Raw genomic sequence first — 26,576 nt, forward strand, 5'->3', positions numbered from 1 at the left:
TCAACGACCATCCCTCTCGTGACACTGACGCGGTCAAAGGAGCAGGATCAAGGCAAATCGTGGCTTTTCATCGACGGCTCCTAAGCGCTCGGAATTTGATCATTACCAGGATATCCTGCTCTTCGGGGCAGGGCAACCGAAGACATCCTACCGGTTTTATAACCACGACGAGAGAGGTATCGAAAGCCGCGCAGAATGAACTAAATCTTTTCTTCTTCGCTGCATGATTATTATTGTTGTTATTATTGTTGTTATCATTATCGAGTAAACGAAGAGAGAAGACGCAAAGGATTTTGGAGTCCACCGGAGGACAAAGCCTGTTGAAACGGGGCGGTAACAAGGGTCGGACACGTATAAGAGACATGCCAGAACCAACGTCGCGAACCGGTATATACGGTGATGGACCGATCGATACGATTTCTGATTCTAAACTGACCGTGTGTTCGAGCTCCGACGACTGGCTTCCCGTCAAGTACCGAAAAGTATCACCACCACCCTCTGCGTAACACGGCAACTCGGCGAGAAACGGTAAGAGCCAAAAATCGCAACATCAAAGAGATCTAGTTTTCCATCAATCGTGTTTCACAGTACAAACGAACCCGCAGGTTGTCCAAAGCGTGGCTGGCGCACCGACACGATGAATCATCAACTGTGCAGTGCCGAGCTAGTGAAATATGTAAATAATACTGCGGGAGCGTCAAAGCCGATGCCTGATTATTATCGGTGGCGGACGGAATGCTGAGGGGCTTCAGGGTCCGCTGGTCCCAGTCCGACGGTTCATGCATTTATGCCGCACGTTTGCACGCTGCATTGTACCGCGATACGGTAGCAGGTGACTCGAGTCCGCATCAGGTTCGCGCGTATCTATTCGGCACAGAACAGGGACTCACTTCGTAGTGAAGATCGAAGCGAAGCCCCGAGACCGGTCCGTGGCCTTAATACATCCGTTATACCGGAGGGACGTTTCGGCCCCTTTGGACCTGTTCTTCTTCGGTGAACGCATCGGTGGTGATCAATGGCAAATGGTGAATTGGGAACACTGAGCGGCGGCGGCGGCGGCGGCGGCGGCGGCGACCGGGGCAGATAATCGATAGAGATCGATGGCGGGGGGCGAAGCGGTTGTTGGCAAGTCTAATAAATTGCAGGGTATTGTTGGGGTTGAGCTACACTGGTTCGCTCATCGGTCCGCAGACATTGACGACACGGATGAAATGAGTCCTGCCGGGTAGGTATACGGATAACGGGCAACAATGGGGCCCCAAAGTCACGTAACGGCACGAGTCGTCGTCCTTCCGCATTTATACGGGATGATCCGTACCTGCTCTCGGTAAATAGAGAATGACGGTACTCGATTCATCAACCCGGGATTGCGAAGGAGAGACCGGACCAACCAACCAACCAACCAACCAGCCAACCAACCAACCAACCAACCAATCCATCCATCGGTTCTCTTTACTTTTTTTCAGCCTGCCGTGTGCCTACGTTGAAGGCTTTCCCTTTGACGGAAAAAGACTACATTAAAATCCGGAGTAGGTATGTAGCGGGTAGGTGCGCGTGCGGTGTTGCCGTGAATTTCGAATTTACGTCCTGGCATTATGATTACAAACAGGTAGCAGCCCGGGGAATTAGAGCACAAGGCATTGAAACCGCAACGCGATCCGCAGAAGCGCAACAAATTGAACCGGGAGCAGATAGGTCGCAACAACCAGCCTGTATAGGTATATCAAAGGCCCAGAGGGGGTGGTTTTGTAATGTCGGCTACAATACCACCTACAAATACGGGGCTGACCAGAGTGGGTGTTAATTTACCTCGGACGAGACCGTGACCGAGCTGAGCCGGAGCAACAAGGAGCCGAAAGGTTCGCGGCTGTACATACCGGCGGTAATTTCGCATCGTTCGAAGAAGTTGTCAAATTCGAAATCATATTCAAGTTAGTAATGTTGCGGTAAAGATTTACGCCGAGGGAAAACCGTTGTTTTGCAATTTTCGGAATTGTCTGAAATTCAACGAACCGTAATAAAACAAAACGCATTCATACTTCGAAATCTTAGTTTCTTAAAAATCATTGGAGAGAAAGAAAGACCATCCTTTTAATTTTACGTTACCAACTTCAACCTCGTAATTGGAAAAACGCCGAAAAAGTTACAGAACCAAACTATCGGTGTCAGCTTCTGGTCAGTCCGCCGATACGACTGGCGCGCTGTGGTTCCGGATTGATATGTGTTTTCAGTGAACGGTTCGCCGGCTAATTGTCCACCACGCGGAAAGGTACGTCGGTATGGAAAATCAGGGATTGATTATTTTTACGCCGCTCGCTCTGATCAGCGTAAACATTGGCTCGTTGGTTGGATTCGACGGTGAAATATTATGTGAAGGAATCTAGAAACTAAACCACGTTCCGTATTTTCAGGCTTGAATGTATAATTAAAAAACGGCAAAGAGTAACGAATTACGAAACGAGCAAGGATTGTGCGTCGGTAACCTAATTAATTGCAATTGTAATTGAAATTGAGATTGAGAAAGGAAGGGAGGGAGAAAAAGCCTATCGAGAATAATAATACCGTAGATGGGTGGGCGCAGCGTCGAAACAAGTTTCGCGAAACTTGAACGGAGAACAGGGGGTGAGAATGATAAGGTAGACCGGTCTCGCACGTATAGCCTGTAGATCCGACGCGGACGAGGGGAAGAAGGAAGAGCAGGATGAAGTATTAAGTTTATTCAGCGCCCGTCCATATCCTTCGGCAAGCGACGAACCCCGGTTATTAATTTTCCCGATGTATATGGATGAGTTCTGTTCTGACTAGGCAGTCCGCGACGAGGAAGGTGGGCGGGAAAAGGGCGGAGGGGGATGGGGAAAACGGGGGTCGCAGTTGGCGATGGAATACCAAAGGGTGGCTAAATTGCTATCGATCCTGTCGCAAATATCCTTTGCTTTATTGTCCTGTCCTACCCCGCGTCACGTACTCCCCTCAATCTCCCCGCTCCTTCCGGCCGCGAACGATATTGCTCCCCGCTTTCTTTTCGCGCCTTACTTTAGTCGTTGTTGATAAAATTTCGCGAGGCGTTCGCAACACCGGAACTGCAGTGATTCTTCATTGGCACGTCATACGCGAGTTATAAACGTTACGTAATGTGTGTACAGAGAATAAAACGTAACAAAAAAATAGCCGGTTGGGTATTCGAAAGGACGAAACTCAAGCCCGCTGACCATCTCACGACTTAGTCACACGTCGATTCATCGAACCTTCTGTATGCGATTCCGTTTAAACGTTCACCTGTTGCACCTGCTTTCCTAGACGGGCGGAGATGGGAAAATTTTGAATCGAAATCATTGATTCGGCCTGATGCTGGTCGAATGCGCACGAAAGAGAAATGACGGTGATCGAATTTAAATTTTGGTACTTTCCTTCGGGACAAAGAAGCCGAGCAGCCCACCAGCACAGCTGTCAGCGCGGATAGGGCGCTACGGATTATGCATATTACATTGAGAGTCCTCGTTATCTGGCGGGTCCTCACCCCTCGTGCCGAAATGTTATCGCAAAACTTATCCCATAGCGGAAAAGTAAGTGCGTTGAGCCGGTTTCAGGACGGCCACCGAGGCGAGAAGAGTCTTGAGAGACTCCGCGGGATTCCCCGGTTTACGGGGCCTGTACCTGTAAAAGCCGAAACCCCCGTACGGCATAAGCTCGCGACATTATCCCGGCGTCTTCCTTTCCCCCTCGCCTCGTCGGCCGACTGCTCTGCGTTGCGCCAGAACTGTATCTCTATTTCCAACTCAGAGCCTGCGCGACCGCGCGGACAAAGTTAAGATCTACGATACGTCAAACCCTTCGCCGAAGACTCGGCACTCCTTATACGAGGGAAAAAAAAAATAAAAAATATAACTTACTAACGTGTTTTTGATTCTCAGCAATGTCAACCCTACGCCTGCCATATTATGTTTTTATTTTCTGTTTTTATTATCGGTCTTGGCCATTTTTAACCCGCTTAGGAGTACGGTTCGATAGTTTGCGTTACAACATTTCCAGTCGTTTGACAAATAGAAATTTTTACAACATTCGAAAACTCCGTAGATACCGAAAAACCCACAAGTCAGACGTAACGATATCGTAACAGGTCTCTGTCGCAGGGTTAATATAGTACTGTGAAAAACCAAATCAAGGTGGGTAATTATTAACATTTTCACGACGTGGGGTGAGGTATACACACGCCGGGTGGGATGGGCTAGAAGAGGTGAGGGGGGAGGGCTTCGGCGGATCTGCAGCAAGGCGAAATTTGTGTTGAACTTTGCAAATTAATTTGAGACCCATCGAGTTACTCTAGCTACGGCTATTGTGGGTATAAGCTTGGAGGCTGCTGCGTCTATACATATATACATACGTCTGTCTACGTGCTGTATATGTATGTATAACTCTGAGCCGCGTGGAACAAAGATAATCTAATCATTTCGGGACAGACAGTAATTAGTGCCTTGATCAATAATCACGCGATTATAATTAATACGTCGTAATTAAGGATGGTTAGAGCAGCGATGATTGATAATCAGCCAATTGTTTACCGATTGCGGGTGTATAATCATTATACCTGTGTACGGATAATCCACGTCTCATTTCCGGGGAAAAACTCACGATCTTTCATCGTACACGTACACGTCGGTAATTAAAGCATTACGCTTTTACATTTAAAGATTTAACGCACGGCGAGGAAGAAGAAAAAACACGAACAGACCGTCGCTTTGTGTAACTATAATTCAGGTAACTTTGAGTCAATTTGCAATCAGGCTGCACTCCTCCCGTTATATCGGACCTGCTAGGTAGAGAGAGAGACGCGGAGGGTGTGTGTGAGAGAGAGAGAGAGAGACAGATAACCGTCCCGTATTTACCATAATGCGATAAGAGGCGCGGTGTCTCGTACATTTAAACGAGCACTCACTCCTCCTCTCTCTCGCTCTCTCGGTCTCTCGGTCGCTCATCCGCCATAGGCCAGACTCCATGGTCCGGGGACGCGGACTCCTGCGATTGGTTGCGGTCTGATCTATGTCGAAGTGGGCGGGGGCGAAAATGTTTTGATCCTTCGGGCGTTCCCGGTCCGGCAAGCCCGAGGTATTAGAGTCGGCGGTCGACGGTGGCCTGGACCACGAGCCACCGAAGATATCCGTTCGTCCATCCGCTGCGTACGACTTCCGTCGACTGTGAAATGAGCAGATTCCTGAAAGAAAGTGGATAAAGGTTGCGAATTTCGAGCTTCCTCCCATCGGCCCAGCCAGCGGTAGGAAATTAGACGATTATTCGGTACCTAGACGTAGCTACCATAGGCGAAGCTTGCGGCGAGGGACCCCAGAAATTGCTGGGAATTACGTGGGTCGAAGGAGCGACCTTGGTTCACTTGCGAATGTAACGCGGCCGCGGTTACCAGTTACAAAGTAGGCATTTGCCCGCGCCGCGCCGCAGCGACGGTAATTAAATTAGTTGGTTAAACGAACCGGATTCCTCTACAAACTGCATCCATCCGACTATTACATACATACGCACGCGTACATACTTGCCGGACCGTGGTCGCTTTATCGTGGGCTTAATGTGCTTCTTACCCCTCCGCGTTTACCAACGCGGAAACTTGTCACAGAAATGACTCGGAAACTGTAAAACTACAAAGGAGAGTGAACTGCGGTAGGTATCGCACGAGGAGGGTATATCCGAAGCCACTTCGTAGATCAACGTCGTACGGTACGAATAATTCCCGATGTTCAGCAGCGTGTTCTCAAAGGATTCCGGGGGGCGATAAGCAAGCTCCGGCTCCCTGTTATACTTAAATACATCCATCGAGAATAGGTGCCGAACCTGCACGAGGGAACGAGCGCAGCGACGTGCGGAGGTGTGGGCACTTACCCCGCGGTACATATTTGCCTTGGGCTTACCGCGATATTGGCTTCAGGTTTCCCAGGCTAATGTCCTGACTCCCGGAAGCACGGTTCGCACTCCCGAATGCAGTAAGACCGAGATTGATTCAAGGGATTTGAGGGATCGTCGGGATCCCGGGAATCCGGTCGCGGAGAAAACCACCACCGCATCTCCCTGTCGCGGCGTTGCGTCACTTTCGACAGTCTCCGACTTGATCGGATTTCCGGGTCGAGCAGCGTCGAGATGAAAGGAAAACAAGAATAAAAAAAAAAAATAAGGTATAGAAGAAACTGAAATTTTTCAGTCATCGCGAGGCTGGAAAAATACAGGGACGATAATTCACTGACACCGAGTGACAACGAGCTACCGTCGAGTCGGTTCTTTTCCATGGATGTACACGGAGGGATATTGCCGCTGGAGATATAACGTAAGACGGCAGTTACGTAGCGATACTCCAGGGTGAAGTTGGATAGGGGAAAAGAGGTATGGAAGGGACCTTCTCTCGGAATTAAGAACCCTCGACACTGCTATCCAAGCATTCAGAGTTGATCCCTTCCCACTCTTCTTCCGCCCATCAGTCGCCTCGCATTTCCCGCCCGTTCCTTTCAACTTTTTCCTCCTCATTTTCACAAACAGGATATACAAGAGGCCCCCCGCTTCCTCCGGAGTGCCGGGCTCTGACCGTATTTATCTCCTCTCTCTCTCCCGCCGCTCTCTACAATCTTCTCACCTTCCTCGACGCCTCGGCCTCGCAACAGCCTGGAAAAGAAAAGCCCGTGGCTTTGCAGAGGCACCGTTTTCTCATTTTCATTCGATATATATAGGTACCTCTGCACACGTAGACTTGGCGCTGGGTGGACGCGGAATTATAGAAGCGAGCACCCACAGCCGGGGGGACGAAATCGGCTTACGACCTCCTCGGTCGAACCGACCGAACTCGGGAAAACAAAGCGGAACAACCACCCGACCGACCAACCCCACAGGGAACTCTGAGGTTTGTTGCTTTAATTGTAATTTAATGTTATTTATCGTCCCCGGACTATAAACTTCCACCTCGTCAACCCATTTATCTTTAAATCACTAGAATTTCCACCCCCGCGTCTTATACATAGGTAGATATATACGCATACTCTTGGGCGCGGAATCTTGCCGCAGCAAGAACGCGGCGGGCTTAACTAACCTCAAGAAATTATTACGAAGACCTAACAAACGGGTCTACGAGCTTCCTACCTAGATAACGAACCTCGGATGAAGTTGCAGTTTCCACCCGGGTGCATGCCCGTTTCACGTACGCTGCAGACCTGAATTGCTCTATGATTCACACCGAGGGAGAAGATCCCGTTGATTGTAGCAATTCAAAAACACGCCCAATTCCCAGGGTACTCGGCGCTCGTTCGTACGTCAGCGGCTCTTTCAAAAGAAACAACAACCGAGACATGATAAGTCGGCAAAACGTTTCGTCGGCACCTGCACCGCATGCCCGGGACAGCGAGGGTAAGAAGAGCAGAAGGGAGGAGGAGCGGGTTAGGTAGCTACGAGAGAATTTATGCCCTGCACCCACCGGAGCGCCGGTCAACGGGGGTACAGCTGGCACGAAGTCAAACAGCGTTCATAATTCACGTAGTTTCGTTTTGCGGTGGTTCGTTGCTGCTGCTGGTGCTAGCAGCGCCGCGGGTAGTATCGCAATAATTTTACGAGCGTACCCGCTGCAGTGGTTTCATCCCCCGAAACTCGGCTTATTACGAATTGAGGCCCTGTCGGTTTCACCCGGATGATTATTTTATTTTATTGATTTTTTTTTGTTTTCAACCTGAATCAGGGTGAAAGTGCACGCGGTTTGATCGAGGCTGAATCATCCGAATGGTTCTAACGAATATACGTATGGCAGTCATGCTCCAAGCAATATCCGAAGGTACGATTTTCGCCAAGTTCTTGGCGCGTCGAAACCGCCCTGCCTCGACTGGTACCGGGATCCTCGTACGTGTCCCTTAACCAAGTCTCGAAATACGTGACGGTAGGATAATGGCTCGGGTACGTGGGATAGAAAATCTGCCACCCGCCATCGCCTGCAGGCTGGTGTTCGCCTATGTAACAACTACCGCACCTACATATGTACCTACAACACACCAGCGACTGCATATGTGCACAAATAATCGGTGTAACGTACCTGCGGTATGCGATCCAGAACTTCCGTCAACGTTTATTATTATCAAACGTTTTTTCCCGACTAGTTGAGACAAATTGAGAATCGTTCGTCTTGTTCGAGACATTCACAAACGACAACTAACCGCAGCATAAACAATAGTGCAAGTGGTGAATTAACGTTTCTTTACGCATGGGCATGCGTAAGCTTGATAAAACGCACGTGCGTGTCAAATTTGCAAAACGCGCGGCATGATACGGGTACGTGAATTTGTAAACGTTGTACCGTAGGACGAGGATCAGGCGTGAGGTTGAAAAACATTTCTCACGTGCAACAAACGACCCTCCTAATCAATCGCCAGTCCCTCCCCCCCCCCCCTCCCATATACCCGAGAAACTTAAGCTTAAGCCCGTCGTAACAGGCAGCCTCTCCAATAAATCTTTTCCTCTCCCCTTTCCCTTCCCCTCGCCAGCCATCCCACTCACCATCGCAGCGGTAGCTAGAATCGCTTTGTAGCGGCACGATGGACGGGGCACGATACGAAGATACATAATGTAACCCATCAGTGCTCCGGTTGTGGACTGCTGACGCAAAAGTCTCATTGTGTGCAGGCAACTATCGATTCGTATCCATTGTATACCGTATAAGTCGATATTCGTTAAAGCCGGAGAAAATATTACAGAGGCGGATAAAAAAGACATATATATGCAAACAAATCGACGGATTAATTTGGTTGAAAATATGAACGGGGGAACGAAACTGGGAAAGTCTCGCAGACTTCGAACAGCGACGGCATCGCAACTTCCGGGTGAAATAAATCAGTTCACAATCTGTTATAATCCGTGAGATACAGATACAGAGAAGCTGATTAATTGCTATCCTGCAATAACGTAGAAGGGTCGGTGGATGATGCGATAGGCGTGAAAATTGAAAACGAGGGATATAAAATTGCACGAAGAAAAGTATAATTAATACAAGGCCGGTTCCGGCTACAGATTCCTACTACCGGCACACCTACCGACATCTTACCCAGACTCAAACCCTTCTCCGCGATTACGTCACCGCATTCACAGCGGGTTTTAGTCTGGGAAAGATGTCGGTAGGTGTGTCGGTAGTAGGGATTGTATGAACGCCAAGAAAGGATGTCCGTGTAGGTACGCGGTACCGACTTACCTGTGCCGGCGCCACCCAATCTGAGGACAGTGTCACCCTGAAGCGAGATGGAGAGAGTAGCGGTGTCGTCGAGCCGGGCCAAGACCTCTTCAGGAATGTCCTCAGGTTCGCGAAGCCTCAAGGTGACCTCCCCGGTACTCCCGCCTCCGGCGCCCCCACCGGCTTCCCCGTTGCTCATGGAGGCCGAGTACATGAACACGGAGCCATACCCGTGCAGGGATTGCAACGGCAGTCTCACGCCACCCACCTCCCCGACCGGACCCTGAAATCAGACGAGTCGGGGGTCAAGAAGGCATCCAAGGTATCAGATACGTTCGAGATCCAAGAGACACGACGCTCGATTATTCACGAGGGTCCAAGTTCAGGGGACGAATTACGCAAGAGAGAGTGCTCCGGTATTCGCTGATCGAAACTTCCGCAGTCCTTACACCTGCCGATAACGCGTTCTGCACAAGTCGTCGCGTCATCCTCGAATTCCTTGCAAAATAACGCAAGGTCCCGCCGCTTCCGGGTCACGAGCATGGCACGGAACGCACGTGCAGATGCGACCGACTTTGCGTCGTTACGCCATAATCAAATACAGTCAATACCGTTAGCCCTTTTTTGCTGTTGCCAACGCGGCCGTAGGTCCGTGTGTTTACTAGGCCTCTGTCAGATCCGCAGAGTTCGGTAACGTGGGAACAATGTTCAAAAGCCGAATTCATATCCGAGCAATAAAATCCGATATTGGTCGGTGTATGCACGGCGAGTGGATTTTTATCGGAATATTTCCAACTCGCGTATACTCGTTGAATTATGGTACGTATAACGTATTATACGTACGCACGTACGCTAGACAGGTGTATTAAATTTTTTTCCGTTACGTAGGTACGTACCTGTGTGTAGTACGTGCATGGTTGTTATTATTATACCTTTTTGTGAATTACTCTCATCTCTCCGCCTACTCTCGACTGCAAACCATTTTCCATCTCGCTAATTGGCCTCCTCCGTCGAACGGCCGTATAATATGTAATTTGCTGCATGGTCGAGCACCGTTTCGAGGACCGAGGGACTCGAGGATGGGAAATTAAAAATATTAACGCAAGTGCGTTACGCATTCAGCCGCTTTTCTATCATCGTCCGCCCGACAACACGTGAAATCAATATTATGGGCGAAACCCTGCGCTGGGAAACCCATGCGAGGCTGCGAGATGTAGTCGCGGTATCGCTACGACACACCGTTTGATTTCGATGCGCACTTTCGCGATGTCCGAACGGGCATACAAATATAGTAAAATATGACAAACGGCACACGGAGACAAAGTCGGGGCCCTTGATACGCGACGCGCGTACGTGAGACGATAAAATTGTGTGGCCGGCGCACGTACGTGGAGATGAGGAGAGTTCTTCCTGCACTCCGGTGAAGAGGAAAAGTTTTCTTCTTCCTCCTCCTCGGGAATAAGATAACCACCAAAGACGCAGCGGCGCTCCCGCCAAAGTCAGCAATAAAGATCGATGATGGGGTTACTACCGAGTTCCAACTTAGAACATCCGACTTGTTTACTCGACGTGCTGACGAGGATTCGTATTCGCGTCACTTCCTGCCGGTAATCCGAAATGCCGGAGTAAGGCAAACGCTGACGATCCGTGGTACGGTTCGATCCCTGATTGAGGACAGAGTTTCTTTTTGAGTTATCAAAATATTACGGGAAACCTGTTTTCTAGTGCATTGAATTCCATGGAAAAATATGTATCAGACATTTGTGTACATTGCTTCATTACTGAGCTACAAGATTCACAAACAACTAAAATTATTCTCGCCTGTTGATTAAATGGAAAATGTAAGATAACGTCCAGGAGCCACTAAATATGATATTGACATTGACCGCTCAAATTCCTATTCCTACAACTATCAAACGTGTGACTTTGAAATAAAATGACTAGATTTCCTTGGACTACCCTGATATATATATATATATCGGAGAGAATTAGCAATAACTTTTACCGGCAGGCAGCGGTTGCACCGCCCCTGGAATCCTTTCGCGTCAACTTTCCGCGCTTCTTCCTACGTCGTTTGACTTTACGACCGAGTTGTTGACGAAAATGTTCCGAGGTAATAAAAAGTCGAGGTCGTCCGGAACCATCGACCGAGCGTAGGATAAGAACGAGACGAGGGAGCGAGAAGGAGCGAGAAGGTTGGAGAAAACGATGGGGTTGGAAGACGCTGTAGGTGGAGCGAGAAGCTGCCCGAGAAGCCGATGCTGAGTAAACAACGGCAAATACTCGTCAGCCTCCCAAGAGTTGCGGACCGTAACTCCGCCCTGAAACCGAATCTCAGCCCGCGCCTCTGCTCTCCCAGTGTACCTAAACTCGGCGAGGTGCAAATGGAGAAGCTAGCTGGCACGGAATCGCTCCTTAGAAGCCCGAATTTCGCTATCAAGACGAGAAAAGGAATAAAAAGCGCAAACGAGTCTGCCGAGAAGCGAGGCAATCGACTGCCGCCATATAACGAAGCTCCAATCTACACTGAGAGAAATTTTTAGTTCCGGTTATCGCTCGGTCCTTAATTATTATCATTTTTTACCGGAATCGAAAAATATAGTTCCAGGTAGAAAATGAAAATTAGTTTTCTAGCCGTTACCGGAAAGTCTAGTGTCCGTTACTATTCGTTCTCATTACGATCGCTGTTGCTATATTTTCTTGTAACTGTTGCGATAATTTAATGTTCGTGCAACAATAAATCGACGTTAAAGCCTTGTTTAGCTAAAAAAGTAGAGTAAACCTCGCAAACTGATTTTGCGTTGCAATAACCAAAAAAGGATCGACGATAGCGCAAAATGGTTACGCGTACCTCGTTTTTCATAATTCCAACAATATTCAAACAGTTTTTTTAACGACACCTGTTTTACTGAATTTTCCCAGTTAATGTAAAAAATGAAATTTCTCCAGTGTATATTCCAACAAGTCGACCCAGCGACTGCAGATTTTCGTAAACTGAGTATCCGTAAAGATAATCTTCTACAAGGTCTATGGGGCAGATAATCGTAGCGTTATATCCGCCAGGATACGACGGGATCAACGCCAATCAAAAGGCTCCGAAATACGCCTTTAATCCCGGGTTGTTCTCCGGATGAACGCGTCGCCGATTCGCGTAATAATTGGTCAAGCTGGTGCCGATTGCTGGGCGAACCCCTCGGCTCGTTGAAGCTGGATACTCGAATATATTTCGACGAAGGGTTCGCTCGGTGGAAGGAGTGGAGCAGAAAATAGGGAAGAGGGAAGAGGAGAGAGGAAAAATAGAGGTGGATTGTCCATTGTCGTCGGCGTTCGATTCGTTGGGAAATTTACGCTTCGCTTGAACCCTGCAGAGCGCGGTGGTGAAATTTTCTGTACCTACCCAGCAGCACCTATCAGCAGCCGCGAAATATTCAATACCACGGGACGTTACAACGGCGTCAACATACCGTACATGGGCGCATACACGCGCATACTCACACACGATATACGCGCACACACGCGCGCATGGAACATCCGTCCGGTTGTATCGAGATTTTATTTACCACGATGAGACCGCGGCCGCGAGACGCGAGATGTGGGAAAACCCGTCAAAGCCTGAAACGTGACGGAAGCTCAGAGGGCTTAGAAATTCTTGTGAAAAGAAGAAGGAGGAGGAGGAGGAGGAGGAGGAAAAGCTGGGAGTCGGGAATGTCGCGTGCGGCTATAGAAAATCAGCGGCCGGTTCTAATCCGATTCGATTCCGCCTAGCTGTGCTTATTTGACGGGAAGAGAACGGGGATGCGATCGATAATCGTCCCTTTTTATCGGGCATGCGTGTGTGTAAATACGAAAGATGCAATAGCTCCGCGTCCCGAGACGAAACTCTAGGGTAATTCTATAATCGCCGAGTCGAAAGTTATACCGCCGCGATTGTTCGCCACCGCGAGTCCTGAAACCTGAGCCCCGCATCTTTCTTCGTATACGATTCGAGTCTTGCAGAGTGCAAAACCCATTTATCCATGCGTAGAGGTACGTACGTGACGAGAATATCTCGCGTCACGAGGGACGAAGGAAAAGAAACGAAAACTGCAAAGAAAAGGATAGGCGGGGAGGACGGGGGCGGAAACAAAAATCCCGATGCGATACGATACGATATATTGTACGCAAGAGGTGCGGCAAAGTAATTAATCGTTTCCAAGATTTTTCACACACGTCATGCGCGCGCTACGCGTGGGTGGAAAAAGCGATCCGTCAAAGCTCGGGGGCCGATCGCGCATCTGCAGATTACGGCAATATGCAACGTCCGTTACACGCTCGGGTAGATCCGATCGATGCCGGAGCCGGACCGGCCTTTGGATGTGCAAGGTAGCCGAGTACGCGTCTACCTGTGCGAAGCGTCCTGATTGAACACTTGCGAATCGGTTATGTATTCCAGGCCTGAATTTGCGGAAGCAAAGAGGAGGGAGGGTGAGAGCGAGAGGGGATGATAAAGCGAGGCCGAGATCTTTCGGAGAGGAGGAGGAGGGGGAAAGACATTGATCACCGAACAAGGCGATCAATCAAACTGCCCACCGTCCACCGGATACCTACTGCTATACATATACATATATATATATATATATGTATATGTACATGTACATGGTGTGGGTGTGGGTGTGTATATACATATATACTCGGCCGTTTCATTCCGTGCGACGAAACGCTCGTCGAGTTTCCTCGCTCGGTAACATTTCGTCTACAGGTATCTAGTTTTCCTTCTCTTCGACAACATGATATGAATCTTTCTGACGTATGTTCGCTCGTAACTCCGGTACTATCGAATCGATTTTGATTGTTTTCTTTATTCTGCAGATAACTACGACTTCCGGTCAAGTTTTAAATTACATTTCGTTACAACCGGATCAATTGTTTTGGAACTGTATAACGATATTTGTAAATCAGGTTGTAAGGGGATGATCACGCACTTATGGGAATGCTGATTAAACTCTTACAATAAGAGGAATTAAGTTACGTTCGAGAGGTTTCAACGTCTCGATGATGACGATCTACAAAAATGTTCGCGATTACGTACGGCTATGTCTGATAGATTTGTATTATCGTGTAAGTACGAATACTTCAATAGGCACGGCACCAAATTAGCAATCCCGTATTGCAAATAATGTCATTGCAGCGCGATGAAACGAAACGGTTATCTTAAATGGCCAGTGAAGTTCGTTCGACTGCGGTGATCGCAATTTGAAATGATACCGGAAGTTGAACGCCTACAAGTGTTTACGTGAAATAAAATTATCAACTCAAACGCGACAATTTCACCGAAAGAATGAAAGAGAAAAAAAAAGTAAAACAAATAAATACCGCAATGAAATCAGTTTATCAGGTATAACGTCGATTGTATTATAGAAATTGCAAGGTTCCTGATAATTTCGTGTCCCCGGGATGTCCTTACATCTTTATATCACTGCACTTATTGTTAGCGAGCTGTATTACCAGGCCTAATTGGCCAGCCCTGCGTGTTTCTAAAAGGGGAAAAGCGAGAGGGGGGATCTATAAGGGCTTGCGTTTCGAGGCACGGCGGAGAGTCAGGTGGCAAGGTGCAATCGGCGATCGAGCTTGAGAGAGTGAGAGTGAGAGAGAGAGGGAGGGAGAGGGATGGAAGGGAATGGAGGGGAGCTCGGGGTTCCCCGTTACGTTGATAATTTCGGCCACCGCGACAGCTAATAACAGGGCCGAGGAGGACGATTAGCTTCTCGCCAATGTCCCAGTCACGCGAGAAAGCGAGGGTATGGAGCCCGCGCCTCGTCGTCGCGTACTATGCCGACATCGTTCCCTCGTTGATTCGCCAAATAAACCTATACGACAGTGGAGAAGAGTGCGAAGAAGAAAAAAAATCAAAAATCAAAATTAAACTCAAAAATCAAAAACACAAGTCTGTCCTCTGGAAGAGAGGCATACAAATGCCGCGTTTTTTTTTCTATTTCGCCCCTGCGACCGAAGTATTAAAATTGCGCTAAGGTCGGTATAATTATTATTACATTATGTTATCCGTATGGTTAAAATTACAACTTTCGATAACGAGGATCAGGCCATATACGACGTATAAACCGTAGTAGCGAAATGCACCTGCGCATGCTCCCGTTATACGGTTAAAGTTTATACGACTGTGCGAAACCGAATTGCAAAGTTCCGCGTCTGGGTATCCCGCCCTGTTGTAGAGCAAAGCGAAATGGATGGTTTTACGCGATCGATTGTTTATATTATACGTACGGGTAGCCACTTCTTCGATCTTCGTAGATCTCTGACAACAATCTATAGGTAGACATAGGACCGATAATCAATCTTTGCGAGTTTAAATCTTAAAAAATGCGAGCGTTTGCCGATACGGAATTTTCTTGTAAAAATTCTATCGAACAAAATAAGAATATAAACGTACACGTGGCGTTTTCACTTGTGAAAATAATAAATTACACCGACATTAAATCGAGTGGTGCGTGCGTCAGGTGGAAACCGGCCGAACCCGGTCCTTAATCGACTAACCTCGCAAAGCCTTTTCAAATATGCAGAGTGTCGGGGGTAAGCTCGACGATACATTCTCTCGGAGAACCGCGGTGAGGGACGAGGGACGAAATTACGTAGGCGTCATTTTAACCCGCGCGCTTCACGCCTCGTCGATCTTTCACTTTAATAATATACCTACGCGTATTAAAAAATATTATATATATGTGTGAATCGCATAGCTTGTACACATCTCCGTGGAACGGCGTATAATACAAGCGAGAATATATACTTTAAATACCTATATATATTATTTGAATACCTACATAGTCACGCAGGTAGGCTGTACAATGAAAATAATAATCACAATACGAAGATAAAGTTATACAAAATCCGGAACGAATTCTGGATGTTAAATTTGCCTCTGGGAGAGAGAGGTATTACGGTAGGTATGTACCTATATACCTTAAATCATGTTACGCGGATGAGAAAAATCACAAGCTTCGCGAAATTCAATTAAACCGGTAAATATAACGATTATAAAAATGAGGAAACATTTTTTATGATTTGATTTTTATTCTCCGACGAGATATATACATACGTATAGTACATATCTCCAGTTCTCGCGACAATTTGCTGGCAAACGTACCGCAACGTCTCAAGTCGAGTCGTTTCGGCATGTACGATAGTACCGAAACTTACGGTTATTCAAGCTGACAATGAGAGTTTACATGGGTCAGTAGTAAGTAAGTATACGAGTATTATACACATAAATAAGGGTCACTTAATCGCGAAGCTTGTAATTAAGAAAACGATCGTTCCGACTCTTGCTTCTCTTTCTCTCATTATTGTGTTTCGTCACCATCTTACGCATTACCTACTAGTCGTAATTCTCGTCTCGAAAAGAAAGTCAAGCTTTCTCTATCCGCACGGAGTTATGCACCCACCCACGCCATTGAACAACCCCAAAGGTTCTCTCTTTATAGCCCGCCAAACGTCGGTTGGGTCTTTTTATTTACTCACACGGATACGTACGTACGGACCTGTAACCGCCTCTTCCTCACGGGTCTAGATTTCATCAACGGAAGTATAAAAATAATGCGGATATAAAAACTGCATGTAATCGCGTATAGACGCCGCGTAACAAAGAGATATGGAAATAAGAAAAAAGTAGAATAAACAAAGAAACGCGTTCATCCACCCATTGACCGGTAATTGATAACGAGGTAGGCAACTAGGGATACAGTTAAATGCAGATGAGGGGGACGTCATCGTCGTCGTCGTCGTTGCGACATACTTTTCATGCCTAAGGGCTGCGCCTCTGACAATGAGTCGGTATCCTCCCAATACTTGCTGCATACTTAACGAGAAGAGAGGCGTGCAGCAACCCCTTCGGCGGTTAAGCTTCGTTTTATACCTGCGTATCATCCCTTTCTGCCCACGTCTTACCCGCAATAAACCTACGCCTGCAAACACGCCCTACTATTCTCAGCTACGCGAATGTGAAAAATTTTCCACCTCGTCGCCTGCTTGATTATAACGCGAGGCAAGAATCTGCGATAATTTTCCTTCTTTCCGAATCGACGGAGAGAGAAACTAGACGAAAGGATGAGCATTTTTCCAATCAGCGAGAAATTCACGGGGTTCCTTGTATACATGTACCATGGTAAAATATTCTTCGTGTAATATACGTATACAGTTCTAATTAGTTTTTACTGTCACCTGTATTCTTTTCTCTGCAATATAATGCGAGAACTTGGAGCGTGAAGGGTAATTAAGTTAAATGTAGACGGATGCCGTGCCCTAGTCTTATCACTGCCGGAGCGGTTTCTTTTGTTCCCACCGGTACTCGTATAAATGCACATTATACACACAGAGTTATATGTTATATACGTATAGCCGACGGTGGTTAAGGTCAGAGGCTCGGAGGGCCCGCCCCCCCGGCTAGCGAGGAGAATCTCTCTTTTATACATGGCGCCGTCTTCCTCCTCGTTCGGCGAGGGTGGTGCGCATGTTTATTCAAGAACCTCGCGTAGAAAAGATATTCCCCGCAAACCGACGTGACACTCCGCCGCTGCGGAAGCGACGCGGAAATGAAAAAGTTATACTTTTCATGTACGCTCTTGCGGCATACGTACGTACCTACAAGTCATATTCCTCTAGCGGTGTTGTACGTCGTGCGAATGCGTAGGTATACTTGTGGTTCACGTCAACTCCTGTAATACCGATTCAGGAATTACGGGTGTTGGGGTTGGAATAATATCGATGGCGATTAAAAATAGTAACGAATATATTCAACGAGTTGGTATTGTATGATAGATAGATTGTTGACATGCACGGAGAGAAGAGAAGGGAAAGATTCTACTCAAAACTGTAGGAAAAGAGGGAAACATCGAGGTTTTTGGATAAAACATACCAATGGCAACTATATTTCCTCACTATAAATGTAGTAGATTTTACTCCGCGCACAGTGGTTTTCACCCTTTCTAGAGTAAATTCTGCATTTTCCGAAGTACGTTTTACCAAAAAACGTGATGCGTCCGACTTTTCCGGCAGTTTTTAGTGAAACCTGCTCTTTTATTCTCTCCGTGTCAAGTTCGAAATGCTATATTGTTACACAAATGAGAATGAGAATAACAAGTCAGGTGGACATTGGACGACTAACTTGTTCGAAATTGTAGGAAAGCTTGAGAGAAGCAAAGTCGTGGGAGTGGTAGAAAATTGTTGAATAACTTGGATTGGTACAAGAAAATTTAGGAGTGATGTTAGGGGCAGCGGTTGATTTTTTATAATCTTTGGATTCGGATCAGAAGAGATAGGTAGAGGATAGTTTTCATGGCAAGGTTCGAACTCGACAGAGAAAATAAATAGAAGAATACTGGCAACTCGCGTCCGGAGTGCAATAAAATTATTGGGAAAGTTTGAGCTTACGATCATCTGCATTATCGCCAATTGTGCGATTCTATGGTGCGATAAGTGAAAGGTTTTGTGAGACTGTGTTAGCCCTTGGCTTTACGAACGGTCTAGTGCTTGCGGGTATGCTTACTAATGCCTAAGATTATATTTACGATTAAAGTAATCTTACGAATCGACCTATCTTAATTAAAACGTGCAGCTAGTGAAAGTTAGCAGGCAACACTTGGGAACCAGATGACGTGTGATTATAAATTATCTTTCAAGACCTAGCGATCGAGGGTTTTGCGACGCAACAGCTTGTTTTCAGCCAATGCTAGTTGTAGGGAAAATTGATGATCAAAGCCTCGGCAAAGTGATTTAAAGCTCCCTTAGAATCTCTCATCCACTCCGGATTTTCCAGCGCGTGAACGAAACGAATAAATACGTGCCTGGGTAGGTGTGCGTGTGTGTTTGCGTGTGTACGAAGCCGAAAACGGGCGGCCATGATGGCGGTGATACCGCTCGCATCTGCGCTGCCGGTCGAATCGAATGGCAAATATTAGCATTGCTAGGGAAACACAAGCGCCTCTCTTCACCCACGGGGTGAAGTACCGACGTACCTGGACGGCTTATACCTACCGGCCCATCAACCTACCAACCTACCAACCTACCACCTACCGCCCGCCGCCTATCCACCTTCGCCGAGAATCGAGGGAGGAACGAAACCTTCATCCTCTCGCCGCCCTTCGAAAGCCGCTTAAAGCTCGCCCACTCCTTCCGTCCAACCCTACGGGACTCGAGAGAGAAATTGCTTTCCCCTCCTTTCTCACGTCGTGTTGGGCCATTTTTGCAACGATTATACGTCTGCGTCAACAATGCCAGAAAATGTTTAGAAAAAAAAAAACTCTGGTTAGACGAAGTCAATTGACGAGGCTGAAGTTGGTAACGTTGATGTAACGAAACATGAATAAATTTCACCTTATGGTGTGATTTATTGAATTTCAGACATCCCTGCACTGTGAAAAAACTGTTATTCCGAAACGTTGAATCATCACAATATCTTTACCAACTTCACGGACGAAGTCAACGCAAGGTTTTCCGATCAAGAGAAAGCGGGATGATGAATGTTGACCGACCACAGGCTCGGTTGCAAACGGTAACTGGAGGTGACACAATGAGACATCGCGAACTGTTCTTATAGATAACGAACCGCGAACCGCGAACCGGTTACACTTGCAGACAAAGTTGAAAACGTAACTTGTCGAAACTTAGTCCGATGGACACGGTTGACACGGTATCGTTACACCGCGATTTCGACGCGGAATGCAACGGTCCTTGTATTACAATAAGAGAGCGAAGTGCTAAATGCTACCGAGGCATTTGAAGTTCGCGTCCGGCGGAATATAGTAGATTTGAAAAGAACAAGGTTATCGCAAGTCTTGCATGCGGCAAGTCGTTCGTTCATACACCTTGGTACTTGAAAAGGTGATTTTCGAATGTTCAGATAATTTAAAGATAATTCTCCAATTATTTCAGATTTTCATCTCAACTCTAGCCCATCAAATCTACCGATCGAACTTAGAAGAAATTTGGTACAGGGGGATTTTTTGAGTTGCTGATTTTTGAGGTAATGAAGGTATCGAGTAAGACGACAGGAGGGAGGGAGGGAGGGGCAACCCCGAGATTTAGTGCCACGCTTTTGAGTCAGGGTTTGGAAATGCGGGACGGGATGAGATGGTCGGGAGGCGAACGCCTGCGGGACTGTTGCATAATGCAGGTGCGATTCTCGACCTTTCAACGCCTCCCCTTGTATTATACTATACCTCATACCTCGTACCTCATACCTCGTACCCACCTACCCATGCACATGCGTAAACCGACTCGCTACACGATATTGTATTCGTAAAAAGAGCTTTTTGCGACTGTCCGAGCCTCGGCGCGAGTGGGAGGGTTACACAAGTGTTATACATATTACGTATGTACGCACCTTTAAACGGGTACCTGATACACGAATAGAAGGATGCATGGATAGTTTTAGCTTGTCGGCCATTTCTTACGCGTCGCTCAAATTTACGTTCTTTCTCCTTCTCTTCCTTATCTCATCATATAACTAAGACGAACGCAAGATTTACATCCGATTCGAGTTGTTTGACAAGCAACGAACGAAAATGATTATCGTTAAATTTCATCAGCTGTAAACCGATAAATATTATCATTATTATTATTGTTGTTGTTATTATTCAAGGTAAAAAATCTCCGTCCATCTCGCAACTTGTAGTGACTCGCATAATTCACGTACGTTCGAATATTTGAAACGCAAGAAATGAGGTAATGACGAGTGAATAAATAAATTTATTTGTAGAAACGAGAATGTATTTAAATATCCGTAACGGTGTACGTTGTATTGCGTGCGTAAAACGACGAGTCATTGATGAAACCTTGGTGTACGAGAAGAAAGAGAATAAAAGAAAAGGGGGCGACGTAGATATGTACATGCTATTGACCGATTGATTCCCGGAAGGTATACTACGGAATTACGACCCCACCGAGCTTCGAGTATCCGCCTCAGCCTTCCTTATTATACCTATACGGAGGCCGGCGAAAAAATAAACAATACGTATGTAGAGGTATAACAGGTGGTATTCACCGTGTTCAGCGGAATTGCTCTAAGGCTCCCTGCGTCTAAACCGTTATTCGCTTCAATGGGAAAACTGGCTTGCCGCCATATCGGCAGGTTGCTTTTTTCCCTCCGTTTATGCATATTTTTCACGCACGCGTTATTAGGGTGGTTCATTTTTCAACTTTTTTTTTTTATTTTCTTTTTATTTTAAGGAGCTACCGGAAAAATTTGCGACACGTACCGAACAAACAAATTGTCGCAAAACCCGGAGGAAGTAGGAAAATATTTAGAGGTCGCTAAAAATGATGTAACATTTTTTATTTATTTTTACGTGTACACCCGTAGACATTTATACGCAACATTCAGTTGTACACAGATCGTATCGATCGTGGGACCAAGTATTTGCAAACAATGTACACGTTTAACAAATCAATCAGCGTTGATGCTGCTATTTTGTTAAAATATACCTATCCGAGTCAAAATTCGAAAAATTTGATAATAAAAACCACCCGAGGTATAACAGCATTGGATATTTTAGTTTTTGCAATTGCAATCAAGCCAGTTCTGTTTGTCAATTTTTCACTGCACTGTGCAACACACGTATTTTTTCGTGTACGTAAAATGAATACGCGTTATATAATATCTACCCCCAGTCAGTCAGTCCTGTCTGTACGAATTTCACGATTTTGCCTATGTGTATGGCTATAATAGGGGGGTGGGTGATGCTGCTCTGCGCGGTTTGAGTGCGGTGTGAATAGGTATACGTTATATATACCACGAATCGGTATTATTTACGCTAGAGTTGGAAGAAATATTACATTTTCAAACCAGCAGCCCTGCGCCTCGGCTTCGCCGAATGCCGATGGGGGTTGAAAGCGGAGCGAAGAAGAGAGGCGAGGAGAGGAGAGGAGAGGAGAGAGGAGAGTAGAGTGCAAGCTCGCAGCTCTCTCCATTACCATTTATAGTGATTCCTGAACCAACTGCTCGCACTTTCTAACGGGTGACTACCCACCCCGATACCGATGATAACGCATCGAGGAACCGGAAAACCTCTGATTTATAACATTCGTCATGCTACGATGCGGACTCGCAAATACATGTAACGATTTCTTCGATAATTCTTCTTCTCCCTGCACATACGCGATAAAGTGTACCGAGATCCAAGGGTGCACAATATATTCGTATCGCGGTATTATCACTGTCCTCGTAATTCTGCAGGATATTTCTTTATAGCCACGAACTTTCGTTTCCTTTTCTGTTCTTTTCTTTTCTTTTTTTTTTTATCACACTGCTACCCCTTTGTTCCAAACAATGTACGTAGTAAGTAACAAGTAGCTAGGGAGAATAATCAACTCGTTTCAACTGGGAAATTTATTACCCTTTACTCATAATTGTCTACGAATACCCGATTGCTTCAACCTGCGCAGAAAATTGATTATGGCGAAACACAACGTTTCGTACATGGGCTTCGATATCGTTGCAGCTTAAAAATTGCAATTTTTCAACAGAATCGAATAACTATGAATAAAATCTTTACATGTTATTAAGAAAGTTACCCGTTGTTCTACGAAGTGAACCGTTTGTGGTGAAAGGTTTTCTCACGGCTTCTTAAATCATTTGAAAAGCGTTCGGATTATTAGATTCCAACTTTACAAATCCATGCACGGTCTCGGCTAAAAAAGTACGAATTTCTGAGCTGTGACGTCATTGACGCCAAGGTGCGATGTTAACGATGCAATTATTCAACTGTCACTTTTTAGAGTCGAGATTGGGATAGGTCGTCTTTCGTCGATATTACACCTGCTCTCGCGTAGCTGCGCAAGCCGAAGTGCCACATACCTACGCCTATGTACGTTCACGTGTGATACGTACCTTCAACCTGACATTGTATACCTATGTACGTACATTGTGAATACGTGCAGCGGCGAAGGGCGGGGCGGTGGGAAAACTTGACGCGTCTTCCGTGCCTATAATTTACGTATCGGAAAATGTGAAAATTGATACGGGTAATTGGAGGATGAGAGCTGCGAACTGGCAGCAGCATAACTATACAATGCACGTTCTCCTTTTCTTCTTCGGTTGCGAAGTTTTTTACCATTCATATTTCCTCGATCATCCCTATCATATATGTGTAAGCGACAGACAAGGAACTTTGATGGAGTGGATTTGAGGTTATTAATCAACACTTGTATGATGTAGTAAACAACTGAAATATCAAATATTTACAAGAGTTAACAAAACGATAAGTTATTTACATTAATCGCACACACTTACAAACTAACCTGAATCAATACAGTTGCCGATAGCAAACCTTTGTTATGACTTTTGTATTGTCATTAGTGCTCGTAGCTCGGAGTCATCTTTCATACTGACTCTTTGCGCATGAGCCAACGCGCGGCGCTACGTAGCTTGGTGACGTACCCAAGCTTACATCCCCCCTCTCAAGACCGATGTAGCGCATCGTCAAAATAAGGAACCAGCTTGCTGGCATGAAAAATGTTTGATTCGTTTTTTCTGGCTCTACTATTTAACAAAAACATTACATCTGAAATTTTTTTTTTAATTCTAAAGGGACCTGTTCTGATTGGGTCCAATTTATCCTTATTTAGTTTATTAACGCTCTGAACATAAACTAAATCTCCTACCTTATAGTCTATTCGCTTTACATTCTTATCATAATATTCCTTATTTTGGTCGTGTATTTGTTTAGATCTTCTGAACGCTATTTCTCTGTTGCTGATTAAATTTGACAAATTGTTATCATTCAACTCATCTGGCAAAAATGACTTGTTAGAGCCTGTGAGCAAGTAATTCGGTGTGAATCCGGTTGAGCTATGAATTGTGTTGTTGTAGTCCTGCGTGCATTCTTCTGCTATCTGAGGCCATGATTTTTCTCTATGCTCATAGATTCTACATCTTATTCTGTTTACGAGAGTTTGGTTTGTTCTTTCGTTTAATCCATTAGAAAATGCACAGTCCACTGCCGTGAAAACCAGTGCTATGTTTTGTTTACTTAGATGTTGTTTGAACTGAGTTGAATTTATACCAGGGTATTGATCTGATAGAATTAATTTTATGTTTCCATTTTTCTCTATTTTCTTAATTAGATTTATGAAGTCTTTTGCCATTTGAGTTTTTGAGGTTACTATGTAGGTGAATCTAGTGAAGTGGTCCACTGCCAGGTGTAAATATTTTTTTGTACTCTTATTGCCTTTGAAACCTCCTATTGTGTCTATGGAAATAATTTCGAAGGGTTCCTTTGCTGGACCAAGTTGAGATAAGGGTGCTTTGAAGCAGCCTATTCTGGATTTATTTTTAATGCAAGTTTCGCAAGATCTGCAGGTCATTTTTATGTGTTTGTACATGTTTTTAAAATAAAATTTTTGACCGAAAGTTAATATTAGTTGTTTTGTGCCTATGTGACCTTGATCTACATGCATGTCCTTGATAAGAGATTTTCCGAAATCTTCGGTGATCCAAATTTTTTCTCTTTTGTTTAATACTTTATAAATTATGTTTTCTTTTATGATGCACTTATCATCTACTCTTAATGCTTTTTGATTTTCTTTAATATCTATTAATTTTAATAAATTTGAGGTTCTAATTGCGTAGTCTAACTCTGTATCTTCTCGAGGTTCCAAAACTGGATTTCTCGATAAACAATCAGCTTCAGAATTTTCCTTGCCAGGATTGTATATGATGTCAAAGTCGAGCATTGAAATATAATTTAAAATATTCACTAATTCCATGTCACTACATTTTTTTATGTTGAAGTTTTCTAGTGGCTTATGATCCGTAAAAATAATGAACTTTTTTCCTATTAGATGGAATTGCCAATACAAAATGGCTTCTTTAATAGCCAGGGCTTCTATATAAATTGCTTTTTTTCTTTTTTGAGCATCAGTCAATTTTCTAGAAAAGAAAAATACTGATTTTAAGGAATTGTCTTTTTGTGGTTGCTTCAATATGGCTCCAACTCCTTTATTACTTGCATCTGTGAAAATAAATATTGGAGCTTCTGGATCGAATATTGCCAAAGCTGGAACTGTACATAAAAATTGTTTTGTTAAATTAAAACTATTCCTACATTCTTCAGACCAGTGGAAAGTTACATTCTTCCTTAACAAATTTCGCAAAGGATCTAGTAGGACAACATGATTTGGGATGAACTCCAAGTAAAAGTTTACTTTTCCTAAAAATTGTCTAATATGTGTTATTGATGTAGGTATAGGAAAGTTTTTGATAGCGACTAAATTATCATTTATTGGTTTAACCATATTGTTTTCAATTTCGTGACCCAGATAGGTTATCCTTTCTTGAGCAAATTGACATTTGTTCTTGTTCAATTTAAAGCCTTGATCATGTAATATTTGCAATACTATATCTACATGTTGTAAATGTTCCTCGTATGTCTTGGAAAACACTAAAATGTCATCTATGTAATTTACGGTAAATGCATCCAATTTATTTTTTTTTATTATACCTGCTAAAACTCTTTGGAAAATGGCAGAAGCAGATTTTAAGCCGAAAGGTAAGCATTTCCATTGTAAGTGCCTATTATGTGTTACAAAGGCTAGCTTGTATCTATCCTTCGCACGTATCGGGATCGACCAAAACGCCGAATTAACGTCTAATTTTGTAAAAAACTTACAATTTCTGGCACGTACGGTAAGATCTTCTATCCTAGGGAATGGTTGACTCTCTGGAACTATAATCTTGTTTAGTTCCTTAAAGTCCATACATAAACGATTTTTTTGTTTTTTTCCTTCCTCTTTCTTGTAAGCCAAGGTTACAGGAGCTGCAAAAGGACTGCTTGACTCCTCTATTAAATCTGCATTTAATAATTCCTCTACTTGGTTTTCAATTTCTGCTTTGTCTTGAAAAGAGCATTTATATGGTTTCTTTGAAATGTACCTATTTTCTGTCAACTTTACTGTGGCTTCATAACCCTTTACTGTTCCTATGTCAAATTTTGATTTTGCAAATATTTTCTCATTTTTTTGTATTATTTCATCGATTTTTTTTGCGCTCATTTTACTGAAATTACTTTTCTTGACCAATTTTGTATTTTCCTGTTTTTGAGATATCCTCAAATTTTCATCTTGGCATAACCTGAATTTTTTTATCGCATCTAATCCAATCAAAAATTCACCATCCATAGCATTTCCTTTAACAATGAAAAATTGAAAATTCTCCTCGATGTTACAAATTTTTATTCTTAAATCTACAATGCCCTCCGTTTTTGCAATCCCAGCTAAACCTTTGATGGTATCTCTCCCACTTATTATTTGTTTAATATTTTTTTTATTAGTTATGAATGTACTACTGATCAAAGAAACATTTGATCCAGAGTCGTATAAAGCTGTTGCTGGATTGCCA

The 26,576-nt window shown here is 44.8% G+C and overlaps 1 protein-coding gene across 7 annotated transcripts in view; it reads right to left on the reverse strand.

Moving 5' to 3' along the window:
• LOC107220528 overlaps positions 1 to 26,576 on the reverse strand; it is a 186,157-nt gene that overhangs the window by 51,515 nt on the left and 108,066 nt on the right. For all 7 annotated transcript variants that reach the window (XM_046736336.1, XM_015659171.2, XM_046736332.1 and 4 more), the window contains one exon: positions 9,215 to 9,476. In XM_046736336.1, coding sequence (XP_046592292.1) covers positions 9,215 to 9,476 — 262 coding nt within the window. The remainder of the gene's footprint in view (positions 1 to 9,214; positions 9,477 to 26,576) is intronic.

This window comes from Neodiprion lecontei, chromosome 4 (assembly GCF_021901455.1).
Source record: "Neodiprion lecontei isolate iyNeoLeco1 chromosome 4, iyNeoLeco1.1, whole genome shotgun sequence".
Taxonomy (NCBI): domain Eukaryota; kingdom Metazoa; phylum Arthropoda; class Insecta; order Hymenoptera; family Diprionidae; genus Neodiprion; species Neodiprion lecontei.